Source organism: Hemitrygon akajei, unplaced genomic scaffold (genome assembly GCF_048418815.1).
Source record: "Hemitrygon akajei unplaced genomic scaffold, sHemAka1.3 Scf000033, whole genome shotgun sequence".
NCBI classification, from domain to species: Eukaryota; Metazoa; Chordata; class Chondrichthyes; order Myliobatiformes; family Dasyatidae; genus Hemitrygon; species Hemitrygon akajei.
Genome location: NW_027331919.1, coordinates 17,312,714 through 17,339,267, shown reverse-complemented (window position 1 = coordinate 17,339,267; position 26,554 = coordinate 17,312,714). Strand labels below are relative to the sequence as shown.

General features: G+C 47.8%; 1 protein-coding gene across 3 annotated transcripts; it reads left to right on the top strand.

The window, feature by feature from the left end:
- On the top strand, window positions 1–26,554 carry LOC140719961 (NACHT, LRR and PYD domains-containing protein 12-like). 3 transcript variants are annotated; one of them, XM_073034875.1, is made up of 17 exons: window positions 414–556; window positions 8,467–8,563; window positions 10,059–10,129; window positions 12,206–12,372; window positions 15,022–15,193; window positions 15,288–15,353; window positions 17,881–19,618; window positions 23,227–23,313; window positions 23,471–23,641; window positions 23,797–23,967; window positions 24,123–24,293; window positions 24,449–24,619; window positions 24,775–24,945; window positions 25,101–25,271; window positions 25,427–25,597; window positions 25,753–25,920; window positions 26,085–26,554. In XM_073034875.1, the coding sequence occupies exons 4-17, from the start codon at window positions 12,331–12,333 to the stop codon at window positions 26,170–26,172; spliced, it is 3,558 nt and encodes a 1,185-aa protein (XP_072890976.1). In that variant the 5' UTR covers window positions 414–556; window positions 8,467–8,563; window positions 10,059–10,129; window positions 12,206–12,330; the 3' UTR covers window positions 26,173–26,554. The 3 variants fall into 3 exon arrangements, with proteins under 3 accessions (XP_072890974.1, XP_072890976.1, XP_072890975.1); XM_073034873.1 differs by lacking the exons at window positions 414–556; window positions 10,059–10,129 and adding an exon at window positions 1–206; XM_073034874.1 differs by lacking the exon at window positions 10,059–10,129.

Sequence of the window (26,554 nt, the reverse complement as noted above, 5' to 3'; positions counted from 1 at the left end):
TGTCCAGTGAGGCTCCGGAGGATTGTGAATAGAAATTACTGTTTATAAACATACAAGTGATTTCAATGAAACCCGCGCAATTCCTGTTCGGGTGGGCATTGTGTATCGGACCGGGATGGAATCGAACCCGCAAAGCTCCAGGAACCGGGAGGCGGAGCAATGGGGACGGGAAAGATACAGAGGGGAAAATTAAAAATGTAGCTGGTGTAAGTATGAAATAAGGTTTAAAATGCGGCAGGTAGGTCTGGCAGTGTGTGAGGGGCGAGGAGCAGAGTCCCCAGTTCAGGAGGGAGTCCCTCCACTCGTCACGTGATCCAGCGTCTGGCTCCCATTTCAAACACAGATCTGCAGCATCTGAGGTTCTCGCTTCCGAGGCCCCGCCCCCGCTCTCACAGTCTCCGGATGGGCGGTGCTTTTCTTCCCGTCCTCTGTTGAAGCGGGTCGTCGGCGGGGAACTGGTGGACCGATACTGTCTGCGGGACAAATTAATCAAGTTCTCATCAGTGAGCATTGAGGCCGGTCATTATGGGTGAACGCGACCAACAATTTCCCATCGGTGAGTACTGAAGCCGATTCGGGGAGGGGTGTGGTTGAGGGTACCTGATGTCGGGCAGAGAGTCCCGTTAACTTCCTCGAACTGGCGGCCTCGTCCCGCTTCCTGGATCCAACCAGTCGTGGTCGGTCCGCGTTACGGGACCTTCACGCCGGACCGCCTGAGATGAGCCGCCGCTCAGCCCCTGGTGTTCTGGTCCCAGGAGCCGGATGAGGTGGTGATGCCGAGATTAAACACACGCATTAAGATGTACCTGGTGAATTTTACCTCCATCACCCGGCCCGGTAGCGGATCCAGACTTCACCTGGATCGACGCCTGGGGTCGGTATTTGTTTTACATGCTTACATCTCACCGGAAGCGGCCGTTCGGCCCGTTGTGTGCTTGCAGACAGCGAGGGTTAAACAGAGTGATCTCACCCTCGGGACACTGCTTCACGTGTATGAGTAGATGCATCTTTCCCCCGTTCAGACAGAGGTTTATTTGAAATCAACACTCGGCGGGGTAAAAGCGGCCATTTCAATTTTAGTTACACCCCTACAAAATGGCTGCAGTGTTCGTCTTTGTCAAAACGACACTTGTATCACATGGTGAGTTTGTTATTTCCTTTTTCGGTTATTTTCAGTGAGTCACTTCCTCTGTTTCCATGGTAACAGCCTGTCAGAGCTGCAGCGAGTGTTTCACTGGTTCTGTGGTCACGGCCTCTCAGCGCAGAGACAGCGGCCTCAGGGGCAAATGCACAGAGCGATAGTGGGGGGAAAGGATGCTGTGAGCATTGACTGTATGGGCTGTGTTACATCAGGGTCAGAATGAACTGAGAACTGACAGAGTGATAGTGGGGGGAAAGGATGTTGTGAGCATTGACTGTATGGGCTGTGTTACACCAGGGTCAGAATGAACTGACAACTGACACATTGGTTGGGGTGGGGTGGCATTGACAGTCACGGGTGGCAATCAGTTACTATCTGTGCATTAAAATGAAGAGGGAGGAAATACTACAGTTGCAGGAAATTTAAAGTGAGGAGGAGAAAAATACTGGAGACGCTCAGCAGATCTCGGACAGTTTTCCACCATTTCACCTTTCAGAGATGTAGTTTGATGTACTGAGTTCCCAGCATTTTCTACTTTGTAATTTTACATTTTGTTTCTGCTGCACTGCGGGAAACATAGCAGCCAGCTGTGCTGGGCAAGATCCCACACAGCAGGAAAATTGTGATCAAATGTGCTCGGTTATAGCTGCTGGGGACAGGCTGAAGTGTATCCGCATCCTCCACACAGACCGGTGAATCAGCCTGAGCCCCGGCCCCGGCAGAGGGTCATTAGGTTCCAGTTCCACCCTAGTTTGTGAATCGGACATGGCAGGAACACCACGGCAAATCGCCCGCACCAAAGCGTCTGTGTATGGGTGATAATATTGGGCTGGTGACTCTGAGGATATGGAACTGGCAGTATGCGGGCTTCAGTCCAGGTTGGTAATTCCACAGCCGGGATCGGAATTTTATCAGTATGGAGTGAAGCTGAGGTCTCGGGCGGTTGGGCATTAGTCATGGGGAAATCACCCTCTACACTGCCCAGTAGGACATCGTATCTGTCAAGTATTTTGGATATTATTTAAGAGTTCACTAGGGAGTTGGGTGAAGTTGTGCAGTGATGTTGTTTATCTGAACTTTGTTAAAGTCTGTAACATGATCCCGCATGGCAGCTGATCGGGAAGGTTCGGTCACGTGGGATTCACGGGGAGCTGGCGAGGAGGATTCACTCCGGGCTCGAGAACAAGAAGCAGAGGGAGATGATTGAAGATGGTTTTAGCGAATGGAGGCCTGTGACGAGTGGGGTGTGTGTGTCAGTGTTGAGACCTCTGTAATTCACTATTCATGCCATTGATTTGTGTATGAATCAACATGGCTACACAGAGTATTATGTACAGTTGTGTTCACCCTACTGTAGTAAATATATTTACAAACTGGAGAGGGTGCGGAAGAGATTACTGAAGATGTTGCCTGGACTACTGGGCCGAGTCATAGGAAGCGTTTGACCCAACCGGATCTTTATTCCAGAGGAGAATGAGGGTGACATTGTAGGAGCTGATGGAAACAAGAGGGAGTTTAGATAATGTGGATGGTCGTGGTATTCTCCCCAGGGTTCCAGATCCAAAATTGTTTTATGTCACTCCAGTACACAAGTCTGAAGGAGAAGAAAATAATTGTTACTCTGGATCCAAAGCAAGACAGAAAAAGAAAAATGATGGAAACCACAATAATAGACAAAACACGATACATAAAGTATGATCGTTTAAAAATATTGATTGTATGTCCATAAAGTGAGGTTAAGCACAGGAGTGTCTGGACATCTGAGACTGACATTGATTCTTCTTCTGCATGTGACTTGCGCCTTACATGCCTGGCCGATCATGACTCTCCACATCCAATGATCCCTCACAGCGTCGATGATACCTCGCACACTTAGATCTGTTAATTCTTTCACAGTGTCCATATATTTTCTTCTTTGCCTTCCTCTGTCACGTTTCCCAGCCATACGGCCTTGCAATGTAAGACATTCTATTTCTCCCTTTCTAATGACGTGGCCCGGGAATTTAAGTTTCCTCTCATGTAATATTCTCATTAAAGATCTTTTTGTCTGGGCATGTTGAAGTACTGTCTCATTAGTTACCCCATCTCTAGATGATATTTTCAGAATTCTTCTGAGAAACCACATTTCTGTTGCTTCTAAGTTTCTTTGGAGTTCTGATGTTACAGTCCATGTTTCGGAAGCATACAGCAAGATTGACCAGATGTAGCATTTTAGTAGCCGAAGCCTTCTTGTCACAGAAATGTGTCTGTTGGGAAAAATAGATTTCATTTTTTGGAAGTTGTTTTTGGCAATGGCAATTCTTCTTTTTATTTCTACTTTACTTCTAGCATCTTGTGATATAAAGCTACCATGGTAATTACAGCTGGTCTTTTGTTCAATCTCTTTTGTTACCGATGGACAATTGGCACTTGGGAGAATTCTGCTCTTCTGATGTGACGATATATTTGGATTTTTTTTTACAATTGATGGTCAGACCAAAATCTGCACTTGTTTGTACTACTTTGTCCAGGAGTATTTGTAGGCCTTCTGCAGCACTTGCTATTCGGGTGGTATCATCTGTATATCTCATATTGTTGATGTTAACAGCTCCAATTTCTATCCCATTTAGGTCTTCTATTTCTTTGAAAATCATTTAAGTATAGATATTAAATAATTTCAGTGAGGCAACGCATCTCTAACTCCTGTTTGAATTTTGGTGCAAATGCTTATTAAATCATCAATTTTTACCTCCACCATTTGATTCCAATATACCGGTACATTTTGAAGAGATTATTGGTCCCTTCCGTCAATGTTTAGTTTAGTGAGAATTTGAAATAATTTTTCACGCTGATTTTGTCGAATGCTTTAGTGAACTCAATAAATCATAAAAATACATCATTTTGATATTCAATTGCCCTTTCTGAAAGTATTCGTAGTATGACAATTGCGTTCCTAGCTCCTCTATCATAAATAGACCCTTATTGCAGTTTAGAAATGTCTGGCCTTAACTTGTTTTTGATTCGACTCAGAACAATTCTCAACAAAATCCTTATTATGTAATTCACAAGACTGATTCTTCTATAATTTTCACAGTCAATAGTTCCAGGAATTTTGGGCAGAGTTATAAACACTGATTTCAAGAGATCGTCAGGGAATACACCAGACTCATATACGCCATTAAACACTTCAGAAAGAATGTCTATGCCCAGATCTTCTTGGGCGTGTATCAGTTCCATTGATATTTCATCAGGTCCAGTGGCTTTACCATGATTCATGCTTTTCATTGCTTTAGTTATTTCTTCTTTGGCAATCGGTGGGCCAGAATTAGAGTGTTTAATATCTGGGGGTTCCCCTCTATTATCTTCAGAAAAAGCTGCTCTCTATACTGAATCCAGCTCTCACATACTTTATTGATCTGTTATGCATCCTGTAGAGGAGGTTTCCTTAATCCCAGTAATTTCCTTTTTTTGTGCATATCTTTGCTGTTAATATAGCCTTCTACTCGATTGCATTTTTGAATCAGCGATTCTTCCTTTGCAGTATTGCACAATTGTCTGGTCTGTGACATTGATTCTATGTTCATAAGTTGACGTTGGGTACAGGAATGTCTGGACATACGGAGAGTGACATTGATTGTCTGTCCATAAAGTGACGTTAGGCACAGGAGTGTCTGGAACTGTCAGGAAATGTTAAACTGGTAGTGGGTGGGATGTGGAGCGTGGGTTAGTGAGTAGAGGTGTTGATCAGGCTTACTACTTGGGGAAAATAACTGTTTTGAGCCCGATTGTCCTGGTGTGGGTGTTACAGATCCACAATTCCTTTCAGGTAGCACCAGAGTCATAAAGAGAGTTTTGGGCAGATTGACCTTCACAACGCAGGCTATTACGAAGAGGGGTTGGGATATTAATGCTAAAGTTGAAAAGGGCACCGTGATTCTACAATAGGCAGAATTGTCTGCAGTTCTGGTCAGCTACTTGGAGGAAAGTTACCGATAAGCGTGAAAGAGTGCAGGGAAAATTACACGGACATTGCTGGTATTTCAGGAATTAATTATAGTGATAGTTTGAACAGGTTAAACTTTATTGCCTGGAATACAAGGGAATGACGGGGTACCCTAGCAGGGTTCCAACTTTTCTAAGCCATTTTGCCCTACAATTAAAGGAAGGGTCTATGGACCCCAAGTTGGGAACCCCTGCTAGAGATACAGAAATCTATGATGCTATAAGCAGGGTGAATGCAGGGAGACATTTTCCCCTCAGGCTGGGTAAGATGATGGATTTGGGGCAAAAACTGACACATTGAAGGGGAATCTGAGGGGGAACTACTTCACTCACTGGGTGGTGCGAATGCGGAACCAGCTCCCAGCAGAAGTGAGAGATGAAGGTTCGATTGTGGTATTTGAGCGATGTTTGGGTGGGTATCTAGATGAGAGAGGTATAGAGGGCTGTGGTCTGTGTACAGGGGGATGGGACCACACCGAACATGGCACGGACTGGATGGGCTAACAGTCCTGTGTCTGTGCTCTAAGGACTCTGCGAATCTCAATTGAAACTTCTGCACATCATCGACATTTGTTGCAGAAGGGTCGTATCCAACAATTTGTTTTTACGTTGGACCAGCATCTGCGCTGCTGAGAGTTCTGTAGAGCGGGAACCACAATGAGATTTACCGAATGCACCTCGACAGGGTAAAAACAACCACCGGAATTTTAGTGTCACCATTACAAAATGGCTGAATGTTCAGTTCATCTTCGTCACAATGAAACTGAGAACATGTCACACTGAGTTTGTTGTTTCCCTGTTCGGTTATCTTTGCGAGCCACTCCCTCCGTCGCCAGGGCAACAGCTCACCAGAGCTGCAGAGAGTGTTGAACATGTTTCTCGCTCTCTGGTTGCTGACTCCCAGAGGAGAGAGAGTGGCCTCAGAGACGAGGATGCTTTGAGCATTTACTGTCCGGGATGGAATGAAGAAGATTGCAGGGATAGTATTTATGCAATTCTGTTCTGGGTGTCAAACGTCTTGCCGTCGGTGAATCGTTTCTACGTCAAAAGAACAAAACAAAATCTCCTGTACTGAGTGCTATATTTTCAATTTTATATTTGTAACATTTTGTTCCTGTTACACGACGAGGAAAGGGGCTGCTAATTGACCTGGGCTACACCGCACTCAACAATAAAATAATGAACAACTGTGCTCAATGTAACTGCAGAGACAAGTACCAGCGCCCTCTTTGTGACCCAATGCCCACGTTTCCCGGCAGATGCCCGTCCAGACAAAGGATCATCAGGCTCCAGTTCTGCCATGGGTTGGTGTGGGAGTGTACGTTTTTGAACTGGGATTAGCTGAGACACTGCCGCATATTACCGGCAGCAAAGAGCCCTGAGAGAGTTGTACTTGAGATACAATCTTGGGATGGGGGCTCCAGGAATATGGAACTGGCAGTGTCTGGGCTTCGGTCTGCGTCGGTGCTTTTACAGACGCGGCTTGATGTTCCTCCTTCCGCAATGACGCAGACGTCTCCGGGGGCTGGATATTGGTAGCATGAATCTCTCATTGTGAGATGTGGGAAAGATGTGAGAGTCTGTCGGTGTGGGCTGTGGGAACTCCCAGTGTGAGGTGTGGGAAAGATGTGAGAGTCTGTCGGTGCGGGCTGTGGGAACTCCCAGAGTGAGGTGTGGGAAAGATGTGAGAGTCTCTCGGTGTGAGATGTGGGAACTCCCAGTGTGAGGTGTGGGAAAGATGTGAGAGTCTCTCGGTGTGGGCTGTGGGAACTCCCAGTGTGAGGTGTGGGAAAGATGGGAGAGTCTCTGGTGTGGGCTGTGACCCTCTGAGGTTGGACCTGGGATACCACACCTGATTTGATCCAGATAAAATGAGTCAGGGGATCAAGCTGTCCGGGTTTATGAGATGTTGAGCGAGCATTTCTGTTCTGTGCTCAGGTGTTTGGTTGTGAAGTTCCTTTGGAAGCAAAGCAGAGAACGAGTCCCCATTCCATCCCTCACAGGGAGAGGCTGTGGTTAAATACGCTGTTTTGTGTTTGCACCGGTAGAAAGAGACCGGAGTTTCAGAATTCAATTCGTATTTGGAAATTCCCCCTGACTGTCACCTGTCCATCTGCCAGTGGGAGTCAAAGAGAAACTCCTGGTGCTGAAGATAGAACAGAACATGGAGCAGTACATCGCAGGGACAGGCCTTCCCGCCACAATGGTGTGCCAAACCAGCGGAAAAGTAAATCAACACCCCCCGAAATATACTAATGACTCCCTCCTACACAATGTCCATAACCTCTCAACCTTCCTCACACCCATGTGCTTATCTAAACTTTTCTTAAAAGCCCCCATTGTATTTGCTTCCACCTCCATAACAGACAGGGCAATCCAGCCATCCACATCACTCTGAGTAGAACAACTTACCCTCAGTCTGAATCAGAGTTTCCATTGACTCACTCAGGAGAAAGTTTGGTGAGTCTCATTTACTCAAACGCCAGTTCTTTAGACATTACATTTCTGTACCAAGGAAGGTAGAAAATAGCTGGAGTCAGACTGAGTCAGCCTAGAAATACCATTTATGCCTCTATCAGACTCAGTCGCAATCATTGCAGATGTCAGCATCAGCTCTGCGAAGCCACGCACATTCCCTCACACTGCTTGTCCATTTCCAACATCACCTCTGACCTTTCCTTGCTTCGTCTGTGTTACGTCACAATTATCTCAAAATGCGTGGAGAATTTCCTCCCGTTAGAAGACGCCGCTGTTGTTTCCTGCTGCAGGGATTGCAGAAATGTGGAATCACCATGAACTACAGCAACATGTCATTGACTCCTCTGTCTATTGCAAGCTGCAATGATATACTTGCCCTCGAGTATATCGTCGTGCGAGCCTCTGCTGAGAGCAAACCCCCTTGAAGCCAAATGTCCCAACATCACATTTCACTCAGTCCTAACTAGCAAATGCCAACCAATAATTTACATTTACATACCCTGTCGTCATCAAGTGCTTTTCTACTAATAAATTGTCAGAACCTGCGAATCTGTGATTAAGCAGAATTAGGTTTTACAATTAAGTTATGTTCCTGTTTGACCCTGTACCAAAGGCCTGAAAATTAGGACCATCTCAGTGCATATTGTGGTCAGCATTGTCTCGATGGGCTGAAGGGTCAGTATCTGTGATCTGTTGTTCTGTGCCTCTATCGGAAGGATGCTCCAGATATCACTGGACAGACATACAGACATGGTTTGGGAGTTGATGCGAACTGCGGCTCTGATACAGAGAATGGCTGTACTGTCACATTTGCAAAGTAATCCAACTCTCTCTGACTCACTGTCTGCTTGTTGTGTGTAATTCAGGGCATCACCAGAAGGCGGCGCTGTCCTGAACCACGATCAAAGTCCAGACAAGACGACGACAATCAACAACCGTCAGTCAGAATCAGAATGGCTACAGGTATGTTCACCTGGATCTTTATAACTAAACTTCTGCCCTGTTGGTGCACAATAGTTCAGAAAAAGAAGCTTACACAGGCGCGAACAGGGCAGAGAAAAAGTTTCATCAAGCAGTGTCATTGATCCCACTGGTAAAGTGACTTTGTGTAATGGATCGGTCCAACAGTTCCAGCGCAGAGACCTGACACCAGTAATGGTCGAATGACTCCACTCACCAGGCAAAGCTTCACCTGAGTGAAAGGAGCCGGAGACCCTGAATCAGCAGGTTGAGAGTGAAACACAAACAGGAATGTGACAGCGGTGCTGTTTGTTATGTAAAAGTCTACAGACAGACGGACATACTTTATTGATCCCGAGGGAAATTGGATTTCGTTACAGCCGCACCAACCACGGATAGTGTAGAAGTATAGAAATATAAAACCATAAATAATAATAAGTTAATAATGCCAAGTGGAAATAAGTCCAGGACCCGCCTATTGGCTCAGGGTGTCTGACCCTCCGAGGGAGGAGTTGTAAAGTTTGATGGCCACAGGCAGTAATGACTTCCTATGACGCTCTGTGTTGCATCTCGGTGGAATGAGTCTCTGGCTGAATGTACTCCTGTGCCTGACCAGTACATTATGGAGTGGAGGGGAGCATTTTCCAAGATGGCATGCAACTTGGACAGCATCCTCTTTTCAGACACCACCATCAGAGAGTCCAGTTCCACCCCTACAACATTATCTAGGTTCAGGGTTTGTTGCACATCAGGGCCTGTTTAGAGGTGAAAGACATCTTCAACTTTCATTTACAAAATTCAGAGACAGGTGACAAGAGCATTTCCTGGATTTCAGAGATTGTGCGATATTACAACATTTCATGTTTTGTCCGGGCAGCTCTCAACTCCCCCCTCGCTGCGCAAAGTAGATGAGGGGAGTTTTCCGAACTCAGTTTTCTGTAGCCGAGCCGAGAACATTGCCAGCCTTGGAAATGGCTGAGCATCAGGAGACACTTCATTTGTGGTCTGCATCGGTCTGTCACTGTCTGGTATGGAGGGGCTACTGCACAGGACCGAGAGAAGCTGCCGGAAGTTGTAAATCTTCAGGGAGCGGTGTCTCAGAAAGGCAGCGTCCATTATTAAGGACGTCCAGCACCTAGGGCATACCCTTTTCTCACTGTTACCATCAGGGAGGAGGTACAGAAGCCTGAATGCACACACTCAGCAATTCAGGAACAGATTCGTCCTCTCTGCCATCCCATTCCTAAATGGACATTGAATCTTTGGACACTACCTAACTTTGTTCAAAATATACAGTCTTTCTGTTTTTGCACATTTTTTAAAACAATCTATTCAATATACATAATTGGTTTACTTATTAATTTTTTAAATTTTAATCATTATTTTTTTTCCCTGCTAGATTACCTATTGCATTGAACTGCTGCTGTTAAGTTAACAAATTTCACGTCACATGCCGGTGATAATAAACCTGATTCTGATTCTGTTTTACGTGTGCAAGTTTACCCTTCAAGCTCCCGTGTTCCGGGGCAAACTGTCCCAGCCGAACCGGATAACAAACAACCCCATCAGGTAACGTACTTGTGAATCTCCCCGACACTTTCCAGCTGAGTCACATCCATCCTGTAGATTGTTAGCAACTGCATCCTTAGCAAATGCAAAGCTCTCTCAGCGAGACTTTGTTTAGCTACTGGAACTGCACGCAAGACTCTCCCTTTGCCAATGACTTGTATAGTTGCTACATGACAATTATTATCCAGGAGACGGGATGGGACCCAGGGGACCAGGCATCATGGGCTTCAAGGTTATGTTCAGTCTGTAACCCAGGGGACTGAACGTTGTCCATCTCAAGGCAGTGGTCAGTCTTTGACCCAGGGGACAAGACAGTGTGTGACATAGCAACCGGAGAACGTTTGATCTCGAGGATCGGACCACGAGTAATCCAGTGGCTTGTCTGTGAGTGACACAGGTGACTGGACAGTTTGTGATCCAGGGAGATTTAAGTTTGTGGGAAATAATCCCAGTGATAATTCCCGGTATCACCTAATGCCTTTGCATTAATAACCGCTGATTATTGGTGTGTTCAGCTAATGCGTAGTCGGTGATCAGTATTACTGTGTCTATCCAGTTCTTTTTCTGGGAGTGGATGTGTCCACTCACTGGCTTACCGGGATGGTCACCTAGCAGGATGTGTGGTTCACATTCACCAGCACAGTCCCACTCCAAATCCGGTCAGCCGGTTTCCTGGCTCCATTGCAGACACCCATTGTGAATCCTTGTTCGAGCACAAATCACTCTAAACCTGCAATTCATCATTTACAGCAGGTGGGAAATTAAATCGGGTACAGAAAGTCCTCAAGAGGCTTTTACCCGGCAGCTCATCGAGGGAATGTGATCGGGACACGGGAAGCAAGGTTCCAAAGCACGGTCAGATTGAGAGCAATGTCCCAATGGAATGCGGTCCGGCCGCAGAGGAGGAGGAGCAAATTCAGCCCAGAGACAGTGACGTCAGAGACACTGAGCAGGTCCCTGGAAATGGCACAAGTGAGGCGACTGCCTGTCAGCCCAGAGACAGTGACGTCAGAGACACTGAGCAGGACCCTGGACCCAGCACAAGTGAGGCGACTGCCTGTCATCCCAGAGACAGTGACGTCAGAGACACTGAGCAGGACCCTGGAACCGGCACAAGTGAGGCGACTGCCTGTCAGCCCAGAGACAGTGACGTCAGAGACCCTGAGCAGGACCCTGGAACCGGCACAAGTGAGGCTACTGCCTGTCAGCCCAGAGACAGTGACGTCAGAGACACTGAGCAGGACCCTGGAACCGGCACAAGTGAGGCGACTGCCTGTCAGCCCAGAGACAGTGACGTCAGAGACACTGAGCAGGACCCTGGAACCGGCACAAGTGAGGCGACTGCCTGTCAGCCCAGAGACAGTGACGTCAGAGACACTGAGCAGGACCCTGGAACCGGCACAAGTGAGGCGACTTCCTGTCAGCCCAGAGACAGTGACGTCAGAGACACTGAGCAGGACCCTGGAACCGGCACAAGTGAGGCGTCTGCCTGTCAGCCCAGAGACAGTGACGTCAGAGACACTGAGCAGGACCCTGGAACCGGTACAAGTGAGGCGACTGCCTGTCAGCCCAGAGACAGTGACGTCAGAGACACTGAGCAGGACCCTGGAACCGGCACAGGTGAGGCGACTGCCTGTCAGCCCAGAGACAGTGACGTCAGAGACACTGAGCAGGACCCTGGAACCGGCACAAGTGAGGCGACTACCTGTCAGCTCGGTAAGAGAGTATTTCCAGGATATGATTTATGGGAAATGCATTCGCCAGGATAGAGAGAGTATCTCTGGGAAGCGACAGTCCCAACATCTATTGTCCATTTTAAACTGAAATCGGTGAGTGGATGGGACGATTTGAGAGACAGGTTTCTGGTGAATGGGTTCCTTCTGGGAACGTCTAGCACAGCGCATTGATGGGTCGGTTTTTTAAGGCCAGTGTTGGAGATTACGGCAAAATACGTGTTTCCAGTAGAAAGCAGGTAAACACTGAGGTTCAAGACATGACTGGTTTGTTGAGTTGGGTGAAGCAATGGAGATAAGTGATATTTGAGTTTGTGACTACATTCTCATTTTATATTCGCAGAGACAGAATTTACAATCTCCGACCTCCTGGCAGAGGGGGGCGAGTATCGACTGTACCAACTGACCAAGTTCTACAGGGACAGACTCAAACATGCAATTGAAGAAAAAGTTGAAAGACTCGGTTGGATGCTGACAAAGGAGGGACATTTCAGTAGAGAAGAAAATGAGGTGAGTGTATTTAGTGTATTGTCACCGAACTGCTGGTATCAGAGGGGATAGTGATCGATATTAATCTCCTGCACGTTCTAGGAGTTCTACATGGCAATGGAGACTTTGATCTCTGACTTATCCTCAGTAGATCTGTTTCAGCTGTTCAGGTGGGGAGCACTGGGAACTGCAGGTTCAGAGTCACCTTCTCCTCTCACACCTGCTGTATTTATCAGTGTACCGGACCTCAGTCAGACCTTTGACTTCAGTAGATCTGTTTCAGCTGTTCAGGTGGGGAGCACTGGGAACTGCAGGTTCAGAGTCACCTTCTCCTCTCACACCTGCTGTTTTTATCAGTGTACCGGACCTCAGTCATACCTTTGTCTTCAGTAGATCTGTTTCAGCTGTTCAGGTGGGGAGCACTGGGAACCGCAGGTTCAGAGTCACCTTCTCCTCTCACACCTGCTGTATTTATCAGTGTACCGGACCTCAGTCAGACCTTTGTCTTCAGTAGATCTGTTTCAGCTGTTCAGGTGGGGAGCACTGGGAACTGCAGGTTCAGAGTCACCTTCTCCTGTCACACCTGCTGTATTTATCGGTGTACCGGACCTCATTCAGACCTTTGTCTTCAGTAGATCTGTTTCAGCTGTTCAGGTGGGGAGCACTGGGAACCGCAGGTTCAGAGTCACCTTCTCCTCTCACACCTGCTGTATTTATCCGTGTACCGGACCTCAGTCAGACCTTTGACTTCAGTAGATCTGTTTCAGCTGTTCAGTTGGGGAGCACTGGGAACTGCAGGTTCAGAGTCACCTTCTCCTCTCACACCTGCTGTATTTATCAGTGTACCGGACCTCAGTCAGAACTTTGTCTTCAGTAGATCTGTTTCAGCTGTTCAGGTGGGGAGCACTGGGAACTGCAGGTTCAGAGTCACCTTCTCCTGTCACACCTGCTGTATTTATCCGTGTACTGGGCCTCAGTCAGACCTTTGTCTTCAGTAGATCTGTTTCAGCTGTTCAGGTGGGGAGCACTGGGAACCGCAGGTTCAGAGTCACCTTCTCCTCTCACACCTGCTGTATTTATCCGTGTACCGGACCTCAGTCAGACCTTTGTCTTCAGTAGATCTGTTTCAGCTGTTCAGGTGGGGAGCACTGGGAACCGCAGGTTCAGAGTCACCTTCTCCTCTCACACCTGCTGTATGTATCCGTGTACCGGACCTCAGTAAGACCTTTGACTTCAGTAGATCTGTTTCAGCTGTTCAGGTGGGGAGCACTGGGAACTGCAGGTTCAGAGTCACCTTCTCCTCTCACACCTGCTGTATTTATCCGTGTACCGCACCTCAGTAAGACCTTTGACAAGGTTCCGCACGGAAGGTTAGTTAGGAAGTCTCAATCGTTAGGTATTAATATTGAAGTAGTAAAATGGATTCTACGGTGGCTGGATGGGAGATGCCAGAGAGTAGTGGTGGATAACTGTATGTCAGATTGGAGACTGGTGACTAGTGGTGTGCATCAGGGATCTGTACTGGGTCTAATGTTGTTTGTCATATCCATTAATGATCCGGATGATGGGGTGGTACATTGGATTACTAAGTATGCAGAGGATACTAAGATAGGTGGCGTTGTGGAAAATGAAGTAGGTTTTCAAATCTTACAGATTTTGGCCAGTTAGAAGAGTGGGCTGAAAGATAGCAGATGGATTTTAATGCTGATCAGTGTGAGGTGCTACATTTTTGTAGGACTAATCAAAATAGGACATGTATGGTAAATGGTAAGGCATTGAGGAATGCAGTATAACAGAGTGATCTAGGAATAATAGTGCATAGTTCCCTGATGGTGGAATCTCATGTGGATAGGCTGGTGAAGAAAGTTTTTGGTATGCTGGCCTTTATAAATCAGAGCATTGAGTAGAGGAGATGGGAAGTAAAGATATATTGTACAAGGCATTGGTAAGGCCAAATTTGGAGTATTGTGTACAGTTCTGGCCACCGAATTATAGGAAAGATGTCAACAAAATATAGAGAGTACAGAGGAGATTTACTACCGTGTTACTTGGGTCTCAGCACCTAAGTACAGAGAAAGGTTGAACAAGTTAAGTCTTTATTCTTTAGTGCGTTGAAGTTTGAGGGGCGAACTTGATAGAGGCATTTAAAATTATGAGGGCATAGATAGAGTTGACGTGCATAGGCTTTTTTTCATTAAGAGTAGGGGAGATACAAACAAGAGGACATGAGTTGAGAGTTGGGGGCAAAAGTTTAGGGGTAACACGAGAGGGAACTTCTTTACTCAGAGAGTGGTAACTGTGTGGAATAAGCTTACAGTAGAAGTGGCAAAGACAGGTTGAATACTGTCATTTTAAAAAATGGATATGTATATGGATAGGAAGGGAATGGAGGGTTATGGGCTGAGTGCAGTTAGGTGGGACTAGGTGAGAGTAAGCGCTCGGCACGGACTGTGTTACTGTGCTGTAATAGTCATATCGTTGTATGACATAAGTGCAAGGGCTGCATATCTGGACTGTTGAAAAGGCATTCAGTCTAAAATTAATTTTGCATCTTATCAGGACCGTCGGTCAAATTCACCTCAGCTCATTAATCCAGGATGAATATTAAACAGTGAGATTCGCCATGTTTGTCCATCTACTCCACAATAAATTAATTGTTTGCTTTTATAGAAAGTCACTGAACTGACAGAGAAGGGCAACCGGACAGAGAGTTCCAGACTCTTCGTCAGTTTGGTGAATGGCAAAGGCTCCCGGGCCCGGAGGGCGATGTGGGAATCCTTTCTGATGTGGAGGACTGAGTTACCGAAGTTGGACAGGATACTGAGGGAAATACAGGAGCTCGGTATGTTAAAAACATGCACTGAACACAAAGGCACATTAAATAGTTGTAATTATTTTAGTTCTGTTTTCATGAACTCTTTTTTTGATTTAAACAGGTCCTGACCCAGAGGAATACATAAACATCGCACAATGGTTGTCTGAGTTACCCACTGAACTGACAGGTGAGTGATGAAATCCTCAGTTCACACCGCAACTCAAATGTTAGACTGTGACTTGGCAGAATCTGGGAACGAAAATCCACCATCAATCATTCGCCGATCTCTGGTTTCAGGTTACAATTCAGATCATCTCTCGTTGCAGCCTGAACATTGTAAAGTGTATTTTTCCAGCTGTTCCAGCTGTTAATGTATTCATCCAGCCCTTGTGTCTGCTGAACCCTCCACTCCGGGTCCTAATGCTCTGGGTATCCCCAGACAGGCTCCTGACACACTGTATGACCCAGTCCAGGTGACCTTTCTCTCTTCAGACCTTTCAGATTCCCAAGCACCTCCTCCATCGTAAAGCAGCTGCACTCAATTCTGATTCTCAAAGCTGTACTTGCCTCACATGCCACCGAATCCAAGCAACATCCAGGTGAACCTGTTCTGCACCCTCTCCAATCATCCGCAGTGCTGGACAATCAGAAGTGAACACAATACTCTAGATGCACCTTAAAACCATCATACTTAAGCAGACAGTTAAGCCATTCAGCTCAGTGAATTTGCTCCGCAATTCCTCTCAACCCCATTATCTTGCCTTCTGTAAATGTTGATGTTCTTCCGAATCAGGAACATAGACTTGCATTTTAGTATGACCATTGACTTGTCTTCCTCTGCCATCTATGACAATTTTTTCACAGATTCACCACCTGCCAGCGAAAGCAATTTCTCACAATATGGTTCCCCGCCAGCCAGGGCAATTCACCACAGTTCCCAGGCATGTTAACCTTGTGTATGAGCCTCCCATTGGGAACCTTGTCAAAGATTCTACCAATATCCAAGTAGACAACATCCATCTGTAACTTCATCCATCACCTTTGTCACCTCCTGGAGGAACTCAATTAAGTTAGCCAGACACAGACCCCACCCAAAGCCTTGCTGATGAACCCTCAAACATTCTCCCTTTCATACTCCCATGCGGCAGAAAATATAAAAAGCTGAAGGTACGTACCAGCAGCCTCAAGGATAGCTTTAATTCTGCATTTATGACTATTGAATGGTCACCTACTATGTTATTACTGGCTCCTAATAATAAGAGAATTTTATATATAAAATTGTAACATTATGTATCTCATAAACAATAACCACTTATTTAGATAACCATAATACGTACAGAAAAGCAGAGAGAATACCTTTAGCGCATGAACGAATTTAAGGAACAACTGATAATAAATTATGTAATTCTATATCAAACACTGAGGAAAGCAGACATCTTTCAATGTTATATTGTATCGAAAAACATTTGATTGTCTCCCTTGGTTGGTTAACAGAAGTTCCAAGTTCCATAAGATACATCCAGTACCCTAAGTCCTTTTCTCTTCCCTGGTAGGGGTGTGTGTGTGTGTGTGTGTGTGTGTGTGTGTGTGTGTGTGTGTGTGTGTGTGTGTGTGTGTGTGTGTGTGTGTGTGTGTGTGTGTGTGTGTGTGTGTGTGTGTGTGTGTGTGTGTGTGTGTGTGTGTGTGTGTGTTGCTGAATGATGGCACGGTCGTTGGTGACTGTTGGGATCTGCAGACGTGGGAACAGCAGGAAAACGGGCAGCTGGTATGCTGGCGTTTGGCTCAGCCACTAAGCCCGGTGGAAGCGTTTCTTCCGACAGGAGAAGGGGTAAAGGCGGGTTACTGGTTCCTTACAACCTGTCGCTTTGGGCAGATGGGTCTGGTCGGCCGTGATTGGCAGCTCACCCAGCAACAGGAAAGCTCTGATGTCAAACATCCACGGCTCTGTAACTGTACCCCTCATGGGGAAGAGTTTTGGAGTAAACCCAGTGGATCTAGAGCCCCTGAGGCAGTCTTAAATAATGTTCAACGCAGACTGGCATCTCCTGAAACATCTCTGGTGCCAAGCTGTGTCAGTCTCTGCCGTTCCTTTGTGTTCATCAGATGCAGGGAGAGACGGAGCTTGCTACATCGGCAAAAGCTTCCTCTCCATATCGGAGTGTCCCGGTTGGACTGCAAACTAGCCATTTTATTTCTTGTCATTCCGAAGGGTTATCGATCCGCAAGTTCACTGCGATTCTCCCCCAGGCGCTGCCCGGCTTGAGTATTTCCCGCATATTCTGCTCCTGTTTTGATGCAAGAGCAGTGGACACCCGTGACACCCCAGTGTGCAGCTTTGCCAAAATGCACGTTGTCCTGCTCTCCATATTCCCACACCAGGTCAACATTAACATCATCTGTTAACGACGCAACAATGCTTTAAATATAGTGAAATGTTGTAACGGGAGTGCAGTCAGGATTGCAATAGGATATCAGGGAATGTTCACCTTCATCAGTAATTAGTGTCAGAATATGAGGATTGGATATTTTTCTGGGACAATCATCACTGTTAGTTCCAGTGTCTGTGTACAGAATTTTACTTTCTGTCCTAATATCCATGGAAGCATTGAATTAATTCATGTAACCTCAAACACTGAATATTGAAATGTAGTTATAAAGTTCTTTGTCAGTTGAGCTAGTTAACATTTTGACTCTGTTCTCTGTTCCCATGGAAGATGTTCAACAGAAACACAAGGAGACTCTGTGGGCACAAACTGAAACACTGAGAGTGAACACGATCCTGATGAGGGAGAAGGTGAAGGTTTTCCAGCTGGTTGATCGATACGCCGAACTCACGGTCATTTCTTCTGTTCGAGATCGGAGACTGGTGGAACATGAGCTGCTGGCAAGAGGCAGAGACCACGAGGAGTGGAGACAGAAAGATCTCCGCAGGGAGCTGGAAAAAATCCGGACTGATGAGTTGTTCCAGAGCAGCTTTTCCCGGAGTAAATCCAAATCTGGGAGTTCGGCAGCAGTGGCCGGGGTCCCGGGGATCGGGAAAACAACAATGGTACAAAAGATTGTTTATGATTGGGCCACGGGGAAAATTTACCAACAGTTCCAGTTCGTCTTCAGTTTCAAGTTCCGAGATTTAAACACGATCAATTGTACAATAAACCTCTCGAACCTGGTGCTGTTTTTCTATCCTTACCTCGGGAATGTCCTGAAATCACTGTGGAAGAACCCAGAGGGAATGCTATTTATATTTGATGGTTTGGATGAATTCAACGACACAATTGATTTTGCTGACAGCCGGAGAAACACGGACCCTCAGGACTCATGCACAGATCCTGAATTCCGGTGCAAGGTGTCTGACATAGTGTACAGTTTAATCCAGGGCAAGCTGCTCCCAGGGTGTTCAGTGCTGGTGACCACCCGCCCCACTGTGTTACATTTATTGAAAAAGGCGAATATCGGTGTCTGGGCTGAAATCCTGGGATTTGTTGGTGAGGAACGGAAGGAATATTTCATCAGGCATTTTGAAGATCAGATGGTGGCGGAAGCTGTTTTCAAACACGTGCAGGAGAACGAGATCCTGTACACCATGAGCTACAACCCCTCCTACTGCTGGATCCTCGCTCTGGCACTGGGCCCCTTCTTCACACAAAGAGTCAGGGACCCGCAGAGAGTTCCCAAGACCATCACTCAACTGTACTCCTACTATATTTACAATATCCTGAAAAATCACGGCCCTGAGATTGAGAGACCCCGTGATGTGTTACTCAGGGTGGGTCAGATGGCCTACAGAGGAGTGTCCGAGAAGAAGATTGTGTTTGCAGACGGAGATTTGATCAAGTTCAATCTGCAGCCTTCCCAGTTCCTGTCCGGGTTCCTGATGGAGCTTTTGGAGAGAGAGGATTCTGCCCACAGCGTGGTGTACACATTCCCACACCTCACCATCCAAGAGTTTGTAGCTGCAGTCACACAATTCCTGACTGTACAACCCGAGGATATCCTGAAATTCCTCACTGAAGCCCACAAGACGGAAGATGGGCGATTTGAGGTATTTCTCCGTTTTGTTGCTGGTCTCTCCAACCCAATGACAGCTCGGGGCCTGGAGGAGTTTCTGGGTCCATTTCCTCATCAAACAACCTGCCGGGTGATTGACTGGGTGAAGGAGGAGGTTAAACGCCAGAGTGGAAACATGGAGAGTGAAGCTGGTAGAAGGAGACTCCTGAACACATTGCACTACCTGTTTGAGTCTCAGAATCGTGGACTGGCTCAGGCTGCACTGGGATCTCTGAAAACACTTTCATTCAGTGGAATAACACTGACCCCGGTTGACTGCGCGGTCCTGTCTCATGCCATCGGACTCTGTGATACAATAAAACATCTCAACCTGGAGAGTTGCAACATTCAGTGTGAAGGAATCCAGCGGCTGGGACCCGGGCTGCACAAGTGCCAGGAGTTGAGGTAACTTGATTTATCTCTCACTCAGAACTGTGAAACTGTTCCATTGTGCTGTTTCAATGAAAAGGGATTTGGGTAAAACTGCAGTAAATCAGATTGAGATGAATTGTGACAAATGCCACGCCCTTCATCCTGTGCGATCACTCTTCCCCATCCCCCTTTTTCCTGTTGGATTTCTCTTAGCCATTACCCTTCCTATTGTCAGATTTCTCTTCCACACCCCCGTTCCTGCTGTGGGATCTCCCTGCTGTCGGATCACTTTCCCTATCCCCCTTCCTGTGGGATCTCTCATTCCCATCACTCTTCTGCCTGTGGGATCTCTCTTCCCCAAACCCCCAACTCCTGGGGGATCTCTTCTCCCCATCCCAGTTCTTCCTGCGGGATCTCATTTCCTCATCCCCTTCCTCCTGTGGGATGTTTCTTCCCCAACCCCCTTCCGCCTGTGGGATCTCTTTTCCCCATCCCAATTCCTCCTGCAGGATCTCTCTTTCCTATCCCCCTTCCACCGGTGGGAACTCTCTTCCCAATCCCCCCATAACTGTGGTAACTCTTTTCCCCATCCCATTTCCTACTGCGGGATCACTTTTCCACATCCAGCTTCCTCCTGTGGGATCTCTCTTCCCCATTCACCTTCCTCCTCTGGGATCTCTCTTCCCCATTCACCTTCCTCCTGAGGGATCTCTTTTCCCCATTCACCTTCCTCCTCTGGGATCTCTCTTCCCCATTCACCTTCCTCCTGAGGGATCTCTTTTCACTTTCTCCTTCCTCCTGTGGGATCTCTCTTCCCCATTCACCTTCCTCCTGAGGGATCTCTTTTCACTTTCTCCTTCCTCCTGTGGGATCGCTCTTCCTCATTCACCTTCCTCCTGAGGGATCTCTTTTCGCGATCTCCTACCTCCTGTGGGATATCTCTTCCCCATTCCTTTCTTCCTGTGGGAACTCTCTTCCCCATCTGCTTCCCCATGAAGATTTCTTTTCCAGATCTCCTTCCTCCCGTTCGATCTCTCTTCCTGATTCAGCTTCCTCCTGCGGGATCTCTCTTCTATATCCACTTCCTCCTCTGGGATCTCTCTTCCCCATCCCCCTTCCTCCTGTGGTATCTCTTTTTCCCATCACCCTACCTCCTGTTGGATCTCTCTTCCTGATTCTGCTTCCTATTGTGGGATCTCTCTTCCCCATCCAATTCCTCCTGCCGGAAATTTCTTCCCCATCCCCTTCCTCCTGTGGGATCTCTCTTCCCCATCCCCCTTCCTCCAGAGAGATCATTGTTCCCCAACGTCCTTCCTTCTGTGGGATATCTCTTCCCCATCCGCCTTCCTCCTGTGGGATCTCTCTTCCACATCCCCTTCCTCCTGTGGGATCTCCCTACCCATCCGACTTCCCCCTGTGGGGTCTCTCTGTCCCATTGCCCTTCCTCCCGTAGGATCTCTTTCCTAACCCCTACCCTCCTGTAGGATGTTTCTTCCCCATCTCCTTCCTCCTGTTGGGTCTTTCTTCCCCATCCCCTTCCTCCTGTGGGATCTCTCTTCCCCATCCACCTCTTCTTGTGGGATCTCGCTACCCCATCGCCCTTCCTCATGTGGGATCTCTCTTCCCTATCCCCCTTTCCTCCGGAGGGATCTCTTTTTCCCCATCCATTTCTACCTGTGGGATCTCTCTTCCCCATCTCCTTCTTCCTGTGGGATCTCTCTTCCCCATCCCCCTTCCTCCTGTGGCATCTCTCTTCTCCATCATCCTTCATCCTGTGGGATCTCTCTTCCCCATCATCCTTCATCCTGTGGGATCTCTCTTCCCTATCCCCCTTTCCTCCTGTGGGATCTCTCTTCCCTATCCCCCTTTCCTCCGGAGGGATCTCTTTTTCCCCATCCATTTCCACCTGTGGGATCTCTCTTCCACATCCCCCTTCCTACTGTGGGATCTCTCTTCCCCATCACCTTTCCACCTGTGGGATCTCTCTACCCCATCCCTCTTCCTCCTGTGGGATCTCACTTACCCATCCCCCTTCCTCCTGTGGGATCTCTCGTCCCCATCCCCCATCCTCCTGTGGGATCTCTCTTCCCCATCCCCCTACCTCCTGTTGGATCTCTCTTCCTGATTCTGCTTCCTACTGTGGGATCACTCTTCCCCATCCACTTCCTCCTGCTGGAAATTTCTTCCCCATCCCCCTTTCTCCGGAGGGATCTCTCATTGCCTTCCCCTTCTCCCGTGGGATCTCTCCTGCTGATTCCGTTTCCGACTGTGGGATCTTTCTTCCCAATCTCTTTCACCCTGTGGGATCTCTTCCCCATCCTCCTTCCTCCTGTGGGATCTCTCTTCCCCATCTCCTTCCTCCTATGGGACCTCTTCCCCATTCCCCTTCCTCCTGTGGGATCTCTCTTCCCCATCCACCTTCCTCCTGTGGGATCTCTCCTTCCCATTCCCTTTCCTCCCATAGGATCTCTCTTTCCTAACCCCTTCCACCTGTGGGAACTCTCTTCCCCATCCCCCCAACTCCTGCGGCATCTCCTTTCCTCATCCCTTCCTTCCTTTGGGATCACTTTTCTCCATCCCCCTTCCTCCTGTGGGAACTCGTTTCCCCATCCCCCTTCCTCCTGTGGGATCTCTTTTTCCCCATCCATTTCCTCCTGTGGAATCTCTTCCCCATCCTCCTTCCTCCTGTGGGATCTCTTCCCCATCCTCCTTCCTCATGTGGGATCTCTCTTCCCCATCCATTTCCTCCTGTTGGATCTCTCTTCCCCATCTCCTTCCTCCTATGGGACCTCTTCCCCATCCCCTTCTTCCTGTGGGATCTCCCTTCCCCATCCCACTTCTTCCTGCCGGATCTCATTTCCTCATCCCCTCCCTCCTGTGTGATATCTCTTCCCCATCCCTTTCTTCCTGTGGGATATCTCCTCCCCATCCCCTTCCTCCTGTAGATCTCTTTTCCTGATTCAGCTTCCTACTGCGGGATCTCTCTTCCCCATCCACTTCCTCCTCTAGGATCTCTCTTCCCCTTTCCTCTTCCTCCTGTGGGATATCTCTTTCCCATCCTCTTCCTCCTGTGGGATCTCTCATCCCCATCCCCCTTCCTCCTGTGGGATCTCTCATCCTCATCCCCCTTTCTCCTGTGGGATCTCTCTTCCCCGTCCCCCGGTGGGATCTCTCCTTCCCCATCCCCCCATAACTGTGGTATCTCTTTTCCCCATCCCACTTCCTCCTGTGGGATCTCGTTTCCCCATCCCTTTCCTCTTGTGTCTTTCCATCCGTTCCCTCAGGTGGGGTCTCTTCCTCCATTTCCCATCGACATTTCCCGATTCACAAAGCTTCCTCACTGTGGGGCTATATCACCCCCATCCCTGCCCCTTCTGACACTCTGTGGTCAGTAACACTTTTCTAGGCAACGGAGAACGAGACAGAAAATGTGGAGTTCACAGGGTCACAGCAACAGACTAAATGACTGACATTGGGTGAATACCCTGGAGCTGGGCAGTGAGGGACATTGACAGTGATGGGAACTCCGATCAGTGATTTACGGAAGGGTTTAATGTTTCCTGAAATATCCGCTTGAGAGAATTACCCTCAGTCCCACGGTTTGTATCACTTTGTTCATCAATTTGTCTGTTTGTGTTTAGACTTGGGGCGAATGACCTGGGAGATTCAGGAGTGAAACTGGTGTTGTCGGCTCTGAGGAACCCGGAGTGTAAAATACAGAAACTGTGGTAAGTACCGGACTGTGGCAGATTGTGTTTACAGTCACTGGGTGTCGGACACTGAACATTAATGTAATCAGTAATAGTGTTACTGATAAACACTGGGGATTTGTACCGTCTCCTGTTTCTCTGTGTCCTTCACCCTCACTCTCTCTCTCATCTCCAGGCTGTGGGATGTCGGTCTCACAGATTCTGGGGCCGAGGATCTCGTCTCTTTTCTCAGTACAAAACCATCCCTGACGGAGCTGGACCTGAAATATTATGAACTGGGGTATTCAGGAGCGAAACTGGTGTTTCTGGCTCTAGGGAACACGAAGTGTAAAATACAGAAACTGCGGTAAGTACCAGACTGTGGGAGATTATGCTTGCAGTCACTGGGTGTCTGACACTGAACATTAATGAAATCAGTAATAGTGTTACTGATAAACACTGGGGATCTGTACCGTCTCCTGTCTCTCTGTGTCCTTCACCCTCACCCTCTCTCATCTCCAGGATGAGGAATGTCGGTCTCACAGATTCTGGTGCCGAGGATTTCGCCTCCGCTCTCAGTACAAATCGATCACTGACGGAGCTGTACCTGAGTGTTGATAAACTGCGAGATTCAAGAGTGAAACTGGTGTCTGCAGCTCTGTGGAACCCGGAGTGTAAAATACAGAAACTGCGGTAAGTACCAGACTGTGGGAGATTGTGTTTACAATCACTGGGTGTCTGACACTGAACATTAATGTGATCAGTAATTGTGTTACTGATAAACACTGGGGATTTGTACCGTCTCCTGTCTCTCTGTGTCCTTCACTCTCACTCTCTCTCATCTCCAGGCTGGGGTATGTCGGTCTCACAGATTCAGGGGCCGAGGATCTCGCCTCTGCTCTCAGTACAAACACATCACTGACGGAGCTGGACCTGAGTAATAATAAACTGGGAGATTCAGGAGTGAAACTGGTGTCTGTGGCTCTGAGGAACCCGGAGTGTAAAATACAGAGACTGCGGTAAGTACCAGACTGTGGGAGAGTGTGTTTACAGTCACTGGGTGTCTGACACTGAACATTAATGTGATCAGTAATAGTGTTACTGATAAACACTGGGGATTTGTACCGTCTCCTGTCTCTCTGTGTCCTTCACCCTCACTCTCTCTCATCTCCAGGCTGTGGGATGTCGGTCTCACAGATTCTGGGGCCGAGGATCTCGCCTCCGCTCTCAGTACAAAATCATCACTGACGGAGCTGGACCTGAGTTATAATAAACTGGGAGATTCAGGAGTGAAACTGGTGTCTGTGGCTCTGAGGAACCCGGAGTGTAAAATACAGAAACTGGAGTAAGTACCAGACTGTGGGAGATTGTGTTTACAGTCACTGGGTGTCTGACACTGAACATTAATGTGATCAGTAATAGTGTTACTGATAAACACTGGGGATTTGTACCGTCTCCTGTCTCTCTGTGTCCTTCACCCTCACTCTCTCTCATCTCCAGGCTGTACAATGTCGGTCTCACAGATTCTGGTGCCGAGGATCTTGTCTCCGCTCTGAGTACAAACCCATCACTGACGGAGCTGTACCTGAGTAATAATGACCTGGGAGATTCAGGAGTGAAACTGGTGTCTGCGGCTCTGAGGAACCCGGAGTGTAAAATACAGAAACTGTGGTAAGTACCAGACTGTGGGAGATTGTGTTTACAATCACTGGGTGTCTGACACTGAACATTAATGTGATCAGTAATAGTGTTACTGATAAACACTGGGGATTTGTACCGTCTCCTGTCTCTCTGTGTCCTTCACCCTCACTCTCTCTCATCTCCAGGCTGAACAGTGTCGGTCTCACAGATTCTGGGGCCGAGGATCTCGCCTCCGTTCTCAGTACAAACCCATCCCTGACGGAGCTGGACCTGAGTTATAATAAACTGGGAGATTCAGGAGTGAAACTGGTGTCTGTGGCTCTGAGGAACCCGGAGTGTAAAATACAGAAACTGGAGTAAGTACCAGACTGTGGGAGATTGTGTTTACAGTCACTGGGTGTCTGACACCGAACATTAATGTGATCAGTAATAGTGTTACTGATAAACACCGGGGATCTGTACCGTCTCCTGTCTCTCTGTGTCCTTCACCCTCACTCTCTCTCATCTCCAGGCTGTACAATGTCGGTCTCACAGATTCTGGTGCCGAGGATCTTGTCTCCGCTCTCAGTACAAACCCATCACTGACGGAGCTGTACCTGAGTAATAATGACCTGGGAGATTCAGGAGTGAAACTGGTGTCTGCGGCTCTGAGGAACCCGGAGTGTAAAATACAGAAACTGTGGTAAGTACCAGACTGTGGGAGATTGTGTTTACAGTCACTGGGTGTCTGACATTGAACGTTAATGTAATCAGTAATAGTGTTATTGATAAACACTGGGGATTTGTACCGTCTCCTGTCTCTCTGTGTCCTTCACCCTCACTCTCTCTCATCTCCAGGCTGAGGGATGTCGGTCTCACAGATTCTGGTGCCGAGGATCTCGTCTCCGCTCTCAGTACAAAACCATCACTGACGGGGCTGAACCTGGGAGGAAACTCTCTGACAGACGGATCTCTCCCCGCTCTCCGCCGCCTCATACTGACCCTCCCGAGTCTGAAGTGGATCGTGTGAGTGTTTGTGTTAATGTTCAATGTGATAAAATATCAGCGGATCCGCGGGTTTTCTGGTGATATTTGTCTGTGAGTGTTGTTGAAACATTAACCCCGGTCCCCTGTTACTGACACTGTTGTGTAATCTGTTTATTTCATCTTCATTCTCCATTCTGTTTCAGGCTGTGGGGGAATCGGTTCAGTGAGACCGGGGAGAAGGAACTGAGATCTCTGCAGGAACTCAGACCCGGACTGTTTGTGTATCTGTGAACATCCCCTCCCCTTTAACTGCCCCCTCCCCTTTAACTCCCCATTCCCCTTTAACCCCCCCTCCCCTTTAACTGCCCCCTCCCCTTTATCTCCCCCTCCCCTTTAACTCCCCCCTCTCCTTTAACTCCCCATTCCCCTTTAACCCCCCCCTCCCCTTTAACTGCCCCCTCCCCTTTAACCTCCAGCCCTTACCTTTAACGGCCGCGCGCCGGGGCTGATTCCCAACGGTTTTAACGGAACTGGCTGCGGTCTCGAGCTCGGTGATATCGGAAGCGCTCCCGCGGTGACGTATTTCCGCCCGTTGTCCAGCGGCGCCACTTCCGCCGGATGTGCGTGTACGAGACTCTCCCGCGTGACCCCCCCCCCCGGGGAATTACCCGGA

Bases quoted from the DNA above. Each gene is read 5' to 3' on its own strand.
- LOC140719961 (XM_073034873.1), top strand. From the start codon at position 66: ATGAAACCCGCGCAATTCCTGTTCGGGTGGGCATTGTGTATCGGACCG. The intron at 23,314-23,470 runs GTAAGTACCGGA...TCTCATCTCCAG, and splicing joins TGTAAAATACAGAAACTGTG to GCTGTGGGATGTCGGTCTCA. The intron at 24,294-24,448 runs GTAAGTACCAGA...TCTCATCTCCAG, and splicing joins TGTAAAATACAGAGACTGCG to GCTGTGGGATGTCGGTCTCA.